This window comes from Rhinatrema bivittatum, chromosome 5 (assembly GCF_901001135.1).
Source record: "Rhinatrema bivittatum chromosome 5, aRhiBiv1.1, whole genome shotgun sequence".
Classification (NCBI taxonomy): Eukaryota; Metazoa; Chordata; class Amphibia; order Gymnophiona; family Rhinatrematidae; genus Rhinatrema; species Rhinatrema bivittatum.
Window position 1 is genome coordinate 73,920,446 of NC_042619.1, and position 18,750 is coordinate 73,939,195.

General features: G+C 45.3%; 1 protein-coding gene across 3 annotated transcripts in view; it reads left to right on the forward strand.

The window, feature by feature from the left end:
- Nucleotides 1–18,750, forward strand: part of CUL5 (cullin 5) — a 281,644-nt gene that overhangs the window by 116,194 nt on the left and 146,700 nt on the right. For all 3 annotated transcript variants that reach the window (XM_029602461.1, XM_029602459.1, XM_029602460.1), the window contains one exon: nt 7,036–7,143. In XM_029602461.1, the coding sequence (XP_029458321.1) occupies nt 7,036–7,143 (108 nt within the window). The remainder of the gene's footprint in view (nt 1–7,035; nt 7,144–18,750) is intronic.

The window sequence follows — 18,750 nt, forward strand, 5'->3', positions numbered from 1 at the left end:
TGACACCCAAGCAAAGAAAAAATTTAAAGCTGATAAACTGAGCAGATATAACCTGGAAGAAATGCACAAAGGCAGGACAGAGATCTTGATGTAATAGTGACCTTGTTCTCTGGAGGGGTGCTTTAAGCATATTTGTGCTGTAGAGAGTAAGATAACATCACAAGCTTGAGATGAGATCCCATTTTACATATATATTTTTCTGGTTTTGCATGTGTGGAGCAAAGGACAGCCAGCAACATTTTGAATTTCAACACCGGTGGGGCAGAAGCAACGGAGTATCACTTCTACTGAGGGGAGGAGGGGACCCTGAGATGACTTTAAAGGGTCTGGTGAAGGGAGTGTAAGGAAGATCTTGGAGGCTCAGCCTCAGAACCCCCACCTTGAAACCCCAGAGTAGGAGGGATGGGAAGAATAGGGAATTTTGGGCCTCAAAACCTTTTTAAAGCTAAGCAGAGGGCAAGCTGACTCTCTGGTGGGAGTGGGGTTTGACTCTTTGTGGACCTTTGGTGCTACTGCTCCATTGATAAAGGGTGGAAGAGCAGGCAATATGTTACCATGAATGAGGGATTCACTAAAGGCTTAACATCTTTTAATAAATCCAGCGTTCATGGTGGGAGGAGGAAAAACTGAATGTATTTAAAGCGTATTTTCCACTTTAGTAAATAGGCCCTTTAAAGCAATAGTGCTGCCTACATTCATTTACTTAACTTTTCTACTACAGTGTTCACAACAGCTTGCCTTTTGGTTCTGTTACCTTTTTGTCTTATTCCTAAGGTTTTTTTTTCCTTTTCTACAAAGATATTTTTCTTTGGCTACTTGCTTTTTTTGAATAAAAGTTATAAACCTAATTGTGACTTGGCTCCCCCCCCTCCCCCCATTTTAAAACCTTTGTTTCCTGTGTTCTTAAGATATTTAAATTGTTTATATTTATTATGAGCTTCCTGCAAAGTAACAGAACTTGTGGAAAGATTAAATCATTAATGTCCATAAAATTCTTAAAGCATTCATAACCGCTTTATTTAAGAAGATTGAAAAGGAGTGTGCATAAAGCCCAAAAGTTCGACAAGGGTAGATGGTCCCCTGACATGGGTCGTGTTTCATAGAAAATGTGTCAGGAGGGAACCCAAACTTAGGAAATGCTCTAGACACTTAAAGATTAAGCAAGCATCATTTCCAGTCATTCAAACCGGGTACACACTGTTAATGTGGAAATAAGAACATAAAAATTGCCATACTGGGTCAGACCAAGGGTTCATCAAGCCCAGTATCCTATTTCTAACAGTGGCCAATCCAAGTCACAAGTACCTGGCAGGTACACAAACAATTAATAGCAGTTTATGGATTTTTCCTCTAACTGCTGTAACCACATCCTGTGGCAATGAATTCCAGAGCTTAACTATGTGGTGAATGAGAGAATTTTCTTCGATTTTGTTTTCAGTGAGCTACTTGCTAACTTCTTGGAGTGCCCCCTAGATTTTCTGTTATCTGAGAGAGTAAATAACTGATTTACATTAACTTGTTCAAGTCCTTTCATGATTTTGTAGACATCTGTAATATCCCCCCTCAGTCTCTTCTCCAAACTGAACAGCCCCATCTTCCTTAGTCTTAATTCATAGAGCAGCCATTCCATGCCACTTATCATTTTAGTCGCCCTTCTCTGCACTTTCTCCAGTGCAACTATATCTTTCTTTTTTTCAGGTGTGGCGACCAGAATTGCACACAGTATTCAAGATGTGGTCTCACCATGGAGTGATTATAGAGGCATTATGAGTGCCCGCTAACTTGTACTAGCACTGTTTGGAGGCTCAGGGAGAATTGCCTTTCTCTTATTTCACTAAGCCTGGCTCTTCTCAGCTGGATATAGGCCTGGGTACAGACGGTTCAGGTGGGGCAACTGATTTTGGATCTTTCCTAACTGGTTCCTCAACAGGGGATGTTAGCTCAGTGAGTGTGTCTCAAGTACCTCCTGGATTGGATGCTTCTACCTTTTCATGGGTACTTTGTTTCCAGGGATTGTAATTCTTTCTCCAGGTGCAATCTTTAACCCTCTCTAATCCTCCCAGAGCAGAGTCACAGGTATGAACCTTGCTGGGACCTACTGTTAAGCGCCTGCGTACTGCTAAGACCGGCAGTGGCATTTTCCGATGGAGGTCCAGATGGCACAGATGACCCCCCATCCTGACTTCCTTGAGGATGGTGAAATTTCTCCAGGATTAGAACCTTATAGAACTGTTATGGTTCTTTCATAAAGATGAACTGCCAGCTCTGATTTCCCAAACCTTGAAAATGCTCAGAGTTCCCGGGGCAAACGCTGTGACTGAGCCGAAGAAAACTCCAATTTTGGTTTCCTTGCGTAAGGCCTCTTGTTTTTTTCTCTGTGATGGAAGCCATTCAAGAATTAATTTATCTTGAGTGGAGCACCCCAAAGGCTAATTTCAAAAGGGATCTGGTTTTGGAAGGGCCTGTACCCTCTGGATCCAGTGGCAAGATAACGTTTACATTTTCCGAAGGTAGATGCACTTGTGTGTGCAGTCTCCAAGTGGACCACTATTCCCGTGGAAGGAGGAGCATCCATGAGGATGCTCATAACACAAAGATTGAGACTATGCTTAAGCAAGCATTTGATGCAGTGGCAATGACATTGCAGATTGCTCCTAGTTCCCTGGTGGCTTGATCTTGTTTGCTTCTCTCCCAGGAGGTCGATGACTCTGGGGTGAACTCCAGGGCAGTTATGGAGTCAGCTGCTGCTTTCTTGGCAGATATGGGCTGTGATTTGGTCTGCCCTTCAGTCAGAGGAGTGGCTTCCATAGTAACAGCCAGGCATCAGTTATGGCTGAGAAATTGGTTGGCTGATGCGACCTTACCAAATTGCCCTTTAAAGGCTTGCTATTTAGGAGTGAGTTGGAAAAATTGGCCAGTAAGTGGGGCAAATCTCCGGTTCCTCGTTTGCCAGAGGATAAGAAGCAGATGCCATGCTCTTTTTACCATGAGAGATTGTACTAGAGGATGCAGGCATTTTGTCCCTATAGAGGAGCAGCCCTTCAGAGAACGCGACCTTTTGATAGGTCTCAGTCCTTTTGTTCCCGATTGCCAAGAAGGGGAGTGCAGGTTCAAGAAGTGGAATCTTCTGATCCTCTCTATGAAGGTTTGCCAACCCACCCCCTAGGAACAGGATATAGGGGGATGCCTCTCTTCTATCAAAGCTGGTTCGAGGTCACATTGGATCAATGGGTCCTGGAAGTGATGTGATATGGTATGGATATGCGCTGGAGTTTCGCAGTGTTCCTCTAGACGTGTTCATGGTATCCCTCTGCCATTCACCACAGAAGAAGCAGGCAGTGGATCTACATTGGCAAGGCTCCTTAGTCTGGGTCTGTGGTTCTAGTGTCCAAGTCTCAAGAAATATGGGTCGATATTCCATTTATTTCATTATACCCAAGAAGGAGGGCTCCTTTTGTCCCATCCTGGATCTCAAAGGTGTCAACAGTCCTCTGTGGGTGATGCATTTTTGCATGGAAACATTGCGCTCAGTAATAAAGGCCGTATAATCAGGGAATTTCTGACCTCTATGGATCTGTCTGAGGTGTACCTTCATATTCCCATCTGACTAGAGCACTAATGCTTTCTGCAGTTCGCAGTTCTGGGATGTCATTATCAGTTTCGGGCCCTGCCCTGTGATTTGGCCACCGCCCCAAGGTCCTTTTCCAAGGTGTAATGGTGATAGTGGAGGCAGAATTCAGAAAAGATAGGATCCTTGTACACCTGTATTTGGACGACTGGCTGATTCGAGCCAAGTCGCTGGAAGAGGGCTACAGAGTGATCTGCAAAGAGATCTCCGGTTGCAGGAGCTCAGTTGGATGGTGAACCTGGCCAAGAGCAGTCGTCAGCCTGCTTAGTCGTTGGAATACTTTGGGGTTCAGTTAGACAGGAGGCAGGGCAAGGATTTTCTTCCAGAAGCATGCATTCAGAAGTTGATGACACAGCTCTGTCTGTTATTGAACACTCTGTGCCTGACTGTATGGTCCTACCTGCAAGTACTTGACTTAATGGTGGCGCCCATGGAAGTGGTCCCATGAGCGAGGGCACAAATGCATCCTATTCAGTGCTCCCTGCTGTCTCGAGGAACCAGCAGTCTCAGGACTATTGGCTTCAGCTCCTCCTGGCGATGGAAGTCTCCTCCCAAATGCAGTGGTGGCTACAGGCCGATCATCTGAGAAAGGGAGTTGCCCTAGCACCACTGGACTGGCTAGTACTGACAACAGATGCGAGCCTCCTTGGTTGGGGAGCTCACTTTCAGAAACTGATGGCACAAGGGCGCTGGAATACAGAGGAGTCTCCCTGGAACCTGATGAGCCAGGATGGTCCGGTTGGCATGTTTGCAGTTCAGCGATAGGCTGCAGGGTTGATCGGTCCAGATAATGTTGGACAATGCAACCATGGTGGCTTACATTAATCATCAGGGAGGAACCCAGAGCCAGCAAGTGTCACAGGAAATCAGCTTATGGAATGGGCAGAAGTGCATATCCAGATGAACTCAGCCTCACACACAGCAGGAAAAAAAACAATGCAAGAGCAGACTTTCTCAGCAGGGAGAGTCTGGACCCAGGAGAATGGGCCTTGTTAGATGAGGCATTTCAGCTGATTCTGGATCACTGGGGTCCCCTGTTCCTAGACCTCCTGGCGACTTCTCGCAGTGAGAAAGTTCCACGATTCTTCAGTCGCAGGAGAGATCCGAAGTTATTGGGGATTGATGCCCTAGTGCAGGAGTGGCTGGAAGAAAAATTGCTGTATGCCTTTCCTCCGTGGCCCATGTTGGGCAAATTGATCCGAAGGATTGAGCACCACAGAGGGATGGTGCTCTTGATTGCTCCAGATTGGCCCAGGACGCCGTGATATGTAGATTTGAGGTGGCTCCTGGGGGACTCACCTCTTCCACTTCCAGCACACAGGAACCTGCTAAGTTAGGGTCCGGTTCTTTACAAAGATCCGACTCTGTTTTGTCTTATGGTTTGGCCCTTGAGAGGGCTCGATTTGCTGAAACGTGGATATTTGGTGGCTGTGATTTCCACTTTGCTTAGGGCTAGAAAGTTCTCCACTTCCTTTGCCTATGTGCAAGTTTGGTAAGTGTTTGAAGCCTGGTGTGAGGATCAAGGTGTTCTTCCTCATTCAGCCAAGATCCCATTCATTTTGGAATTTTTGCAGGATGGATTGAATAAAGGTTTGACCCTTAATTCCTTAAAGATATAAGTAGTGGCTCTCGCCTGTTTCAGGGGCCCGGTGAATGGTGGTTCCTTGTTGGCTCATTCTGATGTGACTCGTTTCCTGAAAGGAGTGAAACATCTTTGTCCTCCCTTGCGGTTTCCAGTACCCTTATGGAGTTTACATTTGGATTTCTTGGCGGGTCCTACGTTTCGACTCATGCAGAGCCTGTCCTTGTGGATACTGACTTTGAAAACGGTGTTTCTTGTGGTAATTTGTTCTGTGTGGAGAATTTCCGAGCTGCAGGCCTTATCTTGCCAGGAGCCCTTCCTCCAGGTGACTCCTGCGTACTGTTCCTTTATTACCGAAGGTGGTCACTGAATTTCACTTGAATCAGTCCATCTCCCTGCTGTCTCTGGACAGAGAGAGAGACATAGGGGAGTATCATCTGTTGTGACCCTTGGATGTCAAGAGACCTATCGTCCGGTATCTGGAGGTTACTGAGCCTTTATGGTAAAAAGGTCACCTGTTTGTTCTTTACGGCGGTATTAAACAAGGAGAGCTGGCCTTGCAGGTTAAAATAGCCCGCTGGATTAAGGAGGTAGTCATCCCAGCATATGTTGCTGCTGGAAAGCCCGTTACCTAGTCAGGTTAGGGCTCATTCCACTAGGGCTCAGGCAGTGTCATGGGCAGAAGTTAGGTTGCTGTCTCCCATTGACATTTGCAGAGCGGTGATGTGGTCCTCCTTACATACCTTTTCCAGGTTTTATTGTCTGGATATGCAGATCCGAGAGGATGCAACCTTTGCATGTGCGGTTTTGCCAGGACTGCGGGCATTCTCCTGCCCTAAAATGCCCCATACTTATTTGATTAAATTTTAGCCAGATAAGTGCCCACAAAATTGAAAAATTGCCATTTAGCTAGACAACTTACAAGTTTTCCAGCTAAATGCCTTTGAGAATCAACCTCTGTGTTTCCAATGTATGTAAACTTATCTCACTTGGTCATTGTGGATATCCTGAAATCCCAACTGACTGAGGGGGGTTGCAAGTTTGGGACGAACTACCTTAGCTCTTCCTTAGGTTAACTGGGGTTGAAGCAGTTCCCAGGAAGCAGATGAAAAAGATGCTGCTGTGGTAGCAGTATCTTTTGTCTGTAGAGGCTTGTCGGTGGCTATTGAATCTCATGGCGGAATCTGCAAAAGGGAGAGCCAGAAAAAGCAGCTAGGTTTGGGGCAGGCAGACTCATCAAAAATGGGTGGTAGGTGGGAATTGAGTCTTTTGGGCTGTATGTTCATTTATTTTGTTTCCACCAAAGAAATGATTGCTCAGTGTCTGCAAAAGTTTGTTTGAGTAATTCCATTCCTAATAGTTCAGTCTATTGGAATAAATTGTCTAATAGACATGGAAAGTTGCATGGTTAGATTAAATATCACTAATTCTATGAGATGCTAATTTTCTTGCATAAATTTAATTTTAATGGTTGAAAGATCTTATGTGTATTATATAAGCGATGAGCCTCAACTTAATGTACAGCAAAGATGATTTTTTTGCATTTCTAGTCCTGAAAGTATAATGAAATCTTTTACTGCACTCTCAGGGTATACTTATTAAATAGCCAATGCTTGTAGAAAAATTGAACTAACTGCTGTATAAGTAAGTAGGCAGAAAGTTCTTGAATGACCATGTAGTAAATAAAACTTTCTTAATATTGTTATGTCCTTTTTCATATCTAATTTTATTAATTTAATTTATGCGTTATAATATCAGGGAAATAGATAACTGGTAAACTAGCTACTGATTTTAATATAAGGATAATTTTGTGTTTTATATGTAGGATTCTGAGAAATATGTAGAACAGTTGCTTACGTTATTTAATCGATTTAGTAAACTGGTTAAAGAAGCATTTCAGGATGACCCACGGTTTCTTACTGCAAGAGATAAGGTAGGACTTTGCTTACCTGTCCGTTTTATTTCAGAATGCTTTCATCTGAACTCCTGGGTGTTGACAAGTGATGTCCTAGCAATAATATTTACTAATGGCTGCAAAATTTGTATAATTCTAATAATATAAAAATATATAATAGATAGATATGCTCATAAGTTTACATACCCTTGGCAGAATTTGTAAGATGTTAGCATTTTAAGAAAACGAGTGATCAGACAAAACACGTCTGGTTTTTAATGTTTCAAATTGTGCTGTTCGGTGATGCATAATAGTTTACTCATTAAATAACCCATATCAATAAAGGAAATAATAAAATGGTCCTGTTCAAAAGTTTGCATACCCTTAATTCTTAATATCATGTATGTCCCTCTTTTGCATTAATGATGACTTGCAGTCTTTTATGTTAGTTGTGAATGAGGCCCTTTAGTTTCTCATGTGATGAAGTTGCCCATTCCCCTTGGCAAAAAATGTTCAGATCCTGTAAATTCTTTGGCTGCCTAGCATGAACTACATGTTTGAGTTCTCTCCAAAGAGGCTCAGAACCTTCACCTTCTGCTGCAGCCACTGAATGGTCAACTTGGCCTTATGTTTCGGATCATTGTCATGTTGGAAAGTCCAAGTGTCCCATGCGCAGTTTCCTGGCTGATGAATGCAAATTCTCCTCAATATTTTCTGATATAATGCTGCATTCACCATGCCATCAATTTTGACTAAATTCCCTATGCCACTGTAGCTCACAAACCCCCAAAAAGGCAGATATCCACCTCCCATATTTCACGGTAAGGATGGTGTGCTTCTCTTCATACATCTTGTTAACTCCTCTCCAAACATAGCATTTATGGTTGTGACCATAAAGTTCAATTTTGGTCTTGTCCCTCTAAATTATTTTGTTCCAGAAGTTTTTTGAGGCTTCTCTTGATGCTGTTTGGCATATTATAACAGGGCTGATTTGTGGCATTGGTGAAGCAATGGCTTTTTTTTCTGGCAACTCTACCATGTAGCCCATTTTTATTCAAGTATCATCTTATTGTGCATGCTGAAACACCCACACCACTTTGTATCAGAAAAATCTGTATTTCAGTAGAAGTTGCTTGTGGGTTTTTCTTTGCATCCTGACATTTTCCTGGCAGTTGTCTGAAATCTTTCTTGGTCTACCTGACCATGGCTTGGTATTAACAGAAAACATAATTTTCCACTTCTTGATCAGAATTTGAACAATACTGATTGGCATCTTCAAATCTTTGGATATATTTTTATATCATTTTCCTGATTTATAAAGTTAAACTACTTTTGCTCACAGATCCTTTGACAGTTCTTTTGCTTTCCCTATGATTCAGTAACCACCAAAGTCCGTACAGCCCTGGATGAAATGCACAAGGGTTTCTCACAGGACAAGCAGGATGGTAGTCCTCACTTATGGATGACATCACAGGATGGAGCCCAATCACGGAACACTTTTGTCAAAGTTTCTAGAACTTTGACTGGCACCTACTGGGCATGCCCAGCATGGCACTAAACCTGCAGCCAGCAGGGGTCCCCCTTCAGTCTTCTTTTTTCCGCGCAGCAGTAGCCACGCGGGTTAAGGAGCTCCACAGAGATTCCTGACAGGAATTTTCCTCACGGAATTACTAAACTTTTATACCCCACAGGGGTCCCTCCTTCAAAATTTGGACTCCGCAGTACTCCGATAAGTTTTTACCCGTTTTCGGTCTGTTTCCGTCGAGTTTGGCCCTCGCGGCCTACTGGCTGTCGACCGTACCGCGGCTAAATTTTTCAAAGGCCATGGCATCGGGGTTCTGTCGGTGCCCGGACTGAACTCTCACCATGTCTATAACAGACCCTCATGAAGTCTGTGTAATGTGTCTCGGGTGCGAGCATGATGTCCTGACTTGCACCAAATGTGCCTTAATGACACCAAAAGGTTGCAAGGCCAGAATGGAGAAAATGGAACTTCTCTTCCATTCTCAAACTCCGACGCAGTCTATTGCATTGTCGTCGTCTGAACCGGCAGAGTCCACTTCGCGCCAGTATCTGCCACCGGCCGGTGACCGCCGGCGTCAACTTCTTGGCCTTTGACCTCCTCTACTCCCCCTCAGGACCGAGGGGATTGTAGAGAAGCATTGGCATCAACACCGAAAGTCTTGGACCATTGAAGAAGGAAAATCATCGACCTCGCTATCGTCCAAGCCGTCATCAAAGAAACCCCGTCCAGAAAAGGCACCAACCCTTTCTGCGACCGGGTCACTGAGGCAACCCTCACCCGGGCAGGTATCGGGAGCCGCGACTCCGCCTTTAACGATGGTCCCTCCGGCTATGCCTCTGCCTCCTTCTTCCCTTCTAGATCCGGGGCTGCTTGCTCCAGGTCTCCATGAAGAACTGGACCAGATGGTTCAGGAGGCAATCGATAAGGCCTCCTGAGCCATCCAAGGTCCCCTGGCGCCGGCTGCGGAACCGACCATCAATCCCATTCAGGCAGCATTGGCACCACTGCTCTCGAAGATGGAAGCGCTCATAGCCGCTTTTCCACCTATGGATCCTGGGTCACCGATGGCTCCGGTGCCTTCACCGCTTACCCTGTCATCGGGAGGGGAAACACCGTTCTGCATTCCTCCATCGGGAGTCCTGCCAATGTCTCAACCATCGATGCCGATGCGCCAATCGGCGCCACCGATCCATCCATCGATGCCCTCTATGCCTGCACCGGTGCCCTCGATGCCTTCATCGGTGCCTCCAGTACTTCCCTCAATGCCTTCAGATCCTAGACCAGGACCTACAGGAATACAATCCTTCTCAGGTTCCTATAGGGACAGGTGCTGATCCCTATGATACCTGGACTGACAATTCATCTCAAGACACCGATGATTTACCATCGCCACCTTCTCCTACTGAAAGTAGGAAGCGTTCTTCTCCAGAGGACTTGTCCTTCATAAATTTTGTGAAGGAAATGTCTGAATTGGTTCCCTTCCAATTACAGACTGAGCAAGATGATAGGCATCAAATGATGGAGCTGTTACAATTCCTAGATGCTCACAAGGAAATAACCTCCATCCCTATTCACCAGGTGTAAGGAATCAGGTAGGCGAGAATAAGGTAAAAGTAAAATAATATGTTTATTGATATACAATCTTAATAATTCTAAGTATTAAAGGTATACAGTTCTAAGCACTAAAATATACAATTCTAAACATATACAGCTCTAAGTACTAAAGTATACAGTTCTAAGCATGTACAGTTCTTAAGCATTATTGCTAAGCATATTCATCTGTATCCGTGCACAATATTCTGGTCAATACTCACAACACCCTTTTCATCATCAGTCTGGCAAGGAGAGAGCGCATCACAGGCGAAAAAGGGGTCTTTACTCACTTTGTACATCTACAAAGGACAAAGCATCACTTTGCATGTCAGCAAAGGAACTCTCTGTTTGTCAGCCATAGCTGTTTGTCTTTTATAGCCTAATGTAAACAAGTGTGCGTGCAGGACAGGATTACTCACTATCCTTGCCAGCAGTCCCAGTCTAAACAATCCAGACTCAAGGATGGATGGTCAGGTCATCTTTACTCCAGGCCGAATGTCAGTGCTGCAGCTGATTCTGCAATTTCCCTTACACCAGGTTCTTTTGGATCTCCTCAAAAAGAACTGGGAACACCCTGGTTCTGTTGCTCCAGTCAACAGGAAAGCTGATACCACTTATTTGGTCCAGTCAGCCCCAGGATTCCAGAAACCTCAGCTGGATCACCAATCTGTGGTTGTAGAATCGGCCCAAAAGAGGGCAAAAAGATCAAAACCCCACTCTTCCTTTCCCCCAGGTAAGGAACAGAAATTCCTGGATGCCATTGGCCGGTGTGTCTTCCAGGGATCAATGCTTATATCGCGGATCGTCGCTTACCAGCTGTATATGACCCAGTACAACAGGGTCTTATTCAAGCAGATACAAGACTTTGCAGAGTTCTTGCCTCAGCAATTCCAGGAACAGCTTCAAGCCCTGGTACACAAGGGCTTCGAGGCAGGGAAGCATGAAATCAGATCCTCTTATGATATCTTAGACACTGCTTCCAGGGTATATGCAACTGCTATTTCGGTAAGAAGATGGGCCTAGCTTAAGTCGTCGAACTTGCGCCCTGAAGTACAAGACAAATTATCTGATCTGCCCTGCATAGGCGACAATCTGTTTGGCGAACAGATTCAGCGGACAGTGGCAGAACTCAAGGACCATCATGAGACCCTTCGCCAGCTCTCTCTGATGCCCTCTGAGTATTCCTGCAAACAACCTTTCAGGAAGGATACTAAAAAGTCATTCTTCCGTCCAAAGAAGTCCATCCACCACTGTCTAGGCCCAGTCTCATCAACCGTGGAAACAAAAGCCGCAGATAGCTCCTCAGCTGGGCCCTGATTCCGGCTTTTGACTCCTGCATAGAGAGCAGCAGACAGTTTCCACTGTCTCAGATACCAGTGGGAGGTTGATTGTGTGCCACCTGTTGTTGAAATGGCACAATCACCTCAGACCAGTGGTTCCTTGCCATAATCTCTCAAGGTTATCACCTGAACTTTCTGTCCATCCCACCGGACTCCCCACCTCTACCGACGTGGAGCACATCAGACCACGCACTTCTCCTGGAGCAGGAGGTCTCCCTCCTCCTCCAGTCCAGAGCACTAGAGCCAGTGCCCTACTCCAAACAAGGCCTAGGATTCTATTCCCGGTACTTTCCAATCCCCAAAAAATCAGGCGGCGTTCGTCCAATTCTGGACCTAAGTGCCCTCAACAAGTTCCTCCACCGAGAAAAGTTCAAGATGGTAACCTTGGGTTCCCTCCATCCTCTTCTGTAAAAAGGGAGACTGGCTCTGCTCTCTTGATCTCCAAGACGCGTACACACACATTGCAATAACTCCATCTCTTCGCAGGTTCCTGAGATTTCTGGTAGGCCCCAAGCACTATCAGTACCGAGTGCTACCATTCGGCCTGGCATCTGCACCACGAGTCTTCAAGTGCCTCGTAGTAGTAGCAGCAGCCTTCCTCAGGACTCAAGGTGTTCACATCTACCCCTATCTAGACAATTGGTTGATCAGGGCTCCCACTCAGCAGGCTGCTCTGTCGTCCTTACGTCTCACTTTACACACTGATTTCGCTAGGATTTCTCGTCAACTACGCAAAATCCTGCTTAGTCCCATCTCAAACTTTATCATTCATTGGGGCAGACTTGGACACCTTGCAGGCAAAGGCATTCCTGCCTCGACAGCGAGCTCTCACTCTCATCTCTCTCGCACACCAGCTACAGTCTCAGCACCGCACGACTGCACGCCACTTCCTCATCCCGCTCGGACATATTGCGTCGTCAGTACAGGTTACCCCAATGGCCCACTTGGCCATGAGTAATGCAGTGGACTTTTAACATAGAAACATAGAAATGACGGCAGAAGAAGACCAAACGGCCCATCCAGAATGCCCAGCAAGCTTCACACTTTTTTTTCTTCTCATACTTATCTGTTTCTCTTGGCTCTTAGTAACCTTTTGGTTCTATTTCCCTTTCACCCACACCATTAATGTAGAGAGCAGTATTGGAACTGCATCTAAGTGAAATATCTAGCTTAATTAGTTAGGGGGAGTAACAGCCGCAATAAGCAAGCTACACCCATGCTTATTTGTTTACCCAGACTATGTAATTCATTCCTTGTTGGTTGTTCTCTGTATATAGATTCACTTTTCTTCTTTCCCCCTGCCGTTGAATCAGAGAGCTATGCTGGATATGCATGACGTATCGGTCTTCCTCCCCTGCCATCGAAGCAGAGAGCTATGCTGGATATGCGTGACGTATCGGTCTTCCTCTCCTGCCATCGAAGCAGAGAGCTATGCTGGATATGCGTGACGTATCTGTCTTCCTCCCCTGCCGTTGAAGCAGAGAGCTATGCTGGATATGCGTGACGTATCTGTCTTTCTCCCCTGCCGTTGAAGCAGCGGGCTATGCTGGATATAGTATCAGATTTACTTGGTTTGGGGTAGTAACCACCGTAACAAGCAAGCTACTCCCCGCTTTTTTGTGAATGCAAATCCTTTTTTCCACATTTCCTCTTGCTGTTGAAGCTTAGAGCAATGTTGGAGTTGCATTAACCGTGTGTATGTTTATTGAATAAGGTTGTTATCTCCAGATAGTAGCCGTCATACCCGTGAGCCACCCACTCTTCATTCACGTCCTCTAGACTTTATGGATCCACAGTGTTTATCCCACGCCCCTTTGAAGTCCTTCACAGTTCTGGTCTTCACCACTTCCTCCGGAAGGGCATTCCAGGCATCCACCACCCTCTCCATGAAGAAATACTTCCTGACATTGGTTCTGAGTCTTCCTCCCTGGAGCTTCAAATCGTGACCTCTGGTTCTGTTGATTTTTTTTCCGATGGAAAAGGTTTGTGGTTGTCTTTGGATCATTAAAACCTTTCAAGTATCTGAAAGTCTGTATCATATCACCTCTGCTCCTCCTTTCCTCCAGGGTGTACATATTTAGATTCTTCAATCTCTCCTCATATGTCATTCGATGAAGACCATACACCTTTTTGGTCACCCTTCTCTGGACCGCCTCCATCCTGTCTCTGTCTCTTCGGAGATACGGTCTCTAGAACTGAACACAGTACTCCAGGTGAGGCCTCACCAAGGACCTGTACAAGGGAATAATCGCTTCCCTTTTCTTACTCGATATTCCTCTCTCTATGCAGCCCAGCATTCTTCTGGCTTTAGCTATCGCCTTGTCACATTGTTTCCCCGACTTCAGATCATTAGACACTATCACCCCAAGGTCTCTCTCCTGCTCCATGCACATCAGCTTTTCTCCCCCCATCGAATACAGTTCATTCGGATTTCCACTCCCCATATGCATGACTCTGCACTTCTTGGCATTGAATCTCAGCTGCCATATCTTCGACCACTCTTCCAGCTTGCTTAAATCCCGTCTCATTCTCTCCACTCCTTCCGGCGTGTCCACTCTGTTGCAGATCTTAGTGTCATCCGCAAAAAGACAAACCTTACCTTCTATCCCGTCCGCAATGTCGCTCACAAAGATATTGAACAGAACCGGTCCCAACACGAATCCTTGCGGTACACTGCTTAAAACCACTCTCTCTTCATAGAGAGTTCCATTTACCATCACACATTGTCTTCTGTCAGTCAACCAGTTTGCAATCCAGTTCACAATAGACTCAGTCCGTCCAACCTCTGTCGACCACTGTCCACATCACCGGCTCACTTCGTCAGTCTCTAGCCTGGTGGCAAAACCAGATCAATCTCCTCAGAGGCCTGCCCTTCCAGGCTCCAGGCTCTCAAATAATTCTCACAATCAATGCTTCCAACCTCGGCTGGGAAGCCCATGCACCGATTTGCAGACACAAGGATCTTGGTCTCCAGAGGAAGCCAAACGCCAAATCAATTTCCTGGAGCTTCGAGCAATCAGATATGCTCTCAGGGTATTTCAGGATCACCTTTCCGACCAGGTCATCCTCATTCAGATGGACAACCAGGTGGCCATGTGGTACATCAACAAACAGGGAGGGACAGGCTTCTACCTACTGTGTCAGGAGGCCGCGCAGATATGGGTTGAGGCCCTCTCCCATTCAATGTACCTCAGGGCCACCTACTTGCTGGGAGTGGACAATGTGTTTGCGGACAAGCTGAGTCGCGCCTTTCAACCACACGAGTGGTCCCTCGACCCCATTGTAGCGGACTCTATATTCCAACGTTAGAGTTACCCCCACATAGACCTCTTTGCGTCACCTCAGAACCACAAAGTAGAGAACTTTTGCTCTCTCACTCGCAGCCAACACTCTCAGCCAAGAGATGCATTCTCCCTCTCATGGCAACCGGTCTCCTATATGCATTCCCTCCACTTCCACTTCTCTCGAAGACTCTCATGAAGTTACATCAGGACAAGGGAAGCATGATCCTGATACCACCTCACTGGCCTCACCAGGTGTGGTTTCCAATTCTTCAGGACCTCTCCATTCGCAGGCACATTCCCTTGGGAAAGGACCCGCTTCTGATCATTCAGAACGACTGCTGACTACACTACCCCAATCTTCAGGCCTGGTCTCTGACGGCCTGGATGTTGAAAGGTTAATTCTTCAGCCACTTAAACTTTCGGAGCCAGTTTCCCGTGTCCTGATTGCTTCATGGAAGCCTTCCACGAGAAAATCTTATCTTTACAAATGGAACAGGTTTACATCATGGTGTACTTCTCAATCCCTTGATCCCTTTACCTGTTCCACAACAAAGTTTCTAGACTATCTCTGGCACTTGTCAGAATCAGGTCTAAAAACATCCTCCATCAGAATGCACGTCAGTGCGGTAGCCGCCTTCCATAGAGGTGTCAGGGATGTTACTCTTTCAGTACAACCCCTCGTAACATGTTTTCTGAAGGGCTTCCGCTCGCAGAGTTAGTGAATTACAGGCTCTAGTTACTTATCCGCCTTACACTAAACTTCTGAAGGACCGGGCAGTACTCCACACTCACCCTAAATTCTTGCCTAAAGTAGTTTCGGGGTTTCATCTCAATCAATCCATTATACTACCTACCTTTTTTCCCAGGCCCCATTCCAATCCAGGAGAGCAGGCTCTGCATACCCTTGACTGCAAACGGGCTCTAGTGTTCTACCTAGACCATACAGCTGCCCACAGGAAAAGCACTCAATTGTTTGTCTCTTTCCATCCTATCAAATTGGGGCAGCCTGTGGGTAAGCAGACTCTCTCTCCTCCTGGTTAGTGGACTGCATATCCTTTTGCTATCAGCAAGCGGGCATTCCACTTCAAGACCGTGTTAAAGCACTCTCTGTGAGGGCCATGGCGACTTCAGTAGCACACCTACGCTCGGTGCCGCTTCCTGACATTTTCAGGGCTGCTACCTGGAGTTCTCTCCATACCTTTACAGCCCATTATTGCTTAGACAAGGCCGGAAGACAAGATTCCATCTTCGGCCAATCTGTCTTGCGCAACCTTTTTACAACTTGACGTACCAACATCCTTCCGCCTGACCATTAGGGTTCAGGATGCCCTCTACCAAATTCATCCCCAATCCTTGTGCCTATTGCACATCTTGGGTACATTTGGTGCATTTCTTGGACATCCTCTGCTCGGTACTCACCCATATGTGAGGACTACCATCCTGCTTGTCCTGTGAGAAAGCAAATGTTGCTTACCTGTAAGTGGTGTTCTCACAGGACAGCAGGATGTTAGTCCTCACGAAACCCACCCGCCACCCCGCGGTGTTGGTTTCGTTTTCTTATTTTATTTTTCGGCACTTCCTGTAGCTTTAAACAAGACTGAAGGGGGACCCCCTGCTGGCTGCAGGTTTAGTGCTATGCTGGACATGCCCAGTAGGTGCCAGTCAAAGTTCTAGAAACTTTGACAAAAGTGTTCCGTGATTGGGCTCCATCCTGTGATGTCACCCATATGTGAGGACTAACATCCTGCTGTCCTGTTACAGGTTTGTTTGTTTATTTATTTATTTATTTATTTAACACTTTTTATATACCGGCATTCGTAGGACACATCATGTCGGTTCACAATTAACTGAGAAAGGAAATTACAATGAACGAGGATAGAGAGAGTCAACGATATTACAATGAACGAGGAACAAGGATAGAGAGAGTCAACGAGCAGGGATACAACTTTGTAAAACGAACTGGGTAATGATTATCCATGTTAAGTTTAGGTATGCATCAGGATGTTAAGGATGCATGTGCACTTAAGAGCTTAACATACAGGTAAGTAACATTTGCTTTCTCAAGAGCTAAAAATTGACTGTTTACACAGACACTAATTACAATCAAACAAGGTACAGGTGTGCATACTTATCCTTGATTGCCATCTCAACCTGTGTGGGTCAACTTGAGTGTATATTATCAGCCCAAACATTCAAGGGTATGTAAACTTTTGAACAGATACAGAAATCAATGAAGGATAAGAAGACTACAATCTCACAATCAAATTAACAAAAGAAAAAGAGAAAGCCTTTACATATTCCAATTGCAATTTTAATTATATTACAAAATAAGTTACTTACAAAACATTCAAAAAATTAGAAACTATATAATTCGTTGAACATCATCAGAACATTCACACCATTCATACAATACATACCAAATACCTACCACTCTATAAATAAAAAGTTATGATGATATAAAACATATCCTTAGCATGACTGTTTTTAATTTAAAAAAAACAACCCAAAAAACACATGATCTCGCAATACATATTAACAATCTTTGTGCATTTCCATACAGCTGTGTTTTTTCTCCAAATTCCTTCAGATTCTCTTAACGTTTTTTGTTTTTTTTTATTTCCCTTCTCTTAGTGCTGTTCCATTTCCCTTCTTAACTTCCCAACAATCAATTCTTCATTTCACCCTTTCATCGAGGGCTTCATCATGGGACATAAAGCAGTACATTAAAAACCTCCTAAAAATGTATATCCACTTTTTCCAAGTCTTTTAAAATCTAGCCATATATCTTGTCACTCTATTAACTTATAGTACTTCATCTTCCATTATATTGCCTCCCACATCTACCAGAGTGACATGGTATCCAGCGATGTCAAGCTCAGTTATCATTTTCGTATTACCAACCCACCATGCTCTTACCCCTGCTTGGGGTAGTGGCTACGTCACTCAAGATTATGTAAGGAACTTTTGAACAGGACCATTTTATTATTTTCTTTATTGCTATGGTTTGTTTGATTGTGCTATTCTGTTATGATTAATAGTTTAATTTGAAACACATTAAAAATAAGACGTGTTCCCTGTACGTACCCGGATCAGTCCAGACTGTGGGTTGAGCCTCCTTTCCAGCAGGTGGAGACAGACTAAAACTTGAAGGATGCCCTATATCAGGACAGAGCCTATCCTCTAACCCTTCTGTATTCGTCTGTCTCCAGCAGGTGCAGCAGCTCACCCTTCGTTCTCTGCTTAGGCTAGTCAGCCATTTCTTTCTTCTTCCTCTCGGATCAAGCAAGTACTTATTCTTATTTTCCTTAGTAGTACGGGACTTTTTCTTTAGTGATTTTTTTTCCTTTTCTTATGTGGGAGACGGTTCCATCTCCCGGCTCTTGCCGGTCTCAGGGGGGCTTTGCCCCTTGTGCGCTGCATAGCCTGAGTTCGTTCCGCTTCCAGGTGTGGGGACTGAGTCTCTCCGGGTCTCATCTCCCCCCCCCCCCCTCCCTCTGGCTGCCGAGAGGGTTTAGAACCAGACTGCTGCGCTCAGTTAAAAAAAAAAAAAAAAAGTGAATAAATATTTAAAAGAAGAATTTCACTTTTTATTGTAAGTTGCAGGTATTCCCCCTACCTCCAGCTTATTTGCAGCAGTAGACCCATATTTTTCTTCTTCGGGTCTCAAGAGGCTTGAACCGGCAGCCAGACAGGCAGGAGTCAGCAGGATTCCCCCCTGCTTCACTCCTGGCCTCCAGGCTGTCAATCAAATTTTTTCTCTGCAGCCTTTTTTTCCTCAGAGTGGCTCTCTTTGCCGCAGGCAGGCAGCCTGCCTCTTTTCTGCCAGCCCCCATCGAGTTTTTGCCGTGGGGGTTTCTTCTATGCCTCCCTGCTGGGTGGGGAAGGTTCCTCCTCGGCAGGGAAG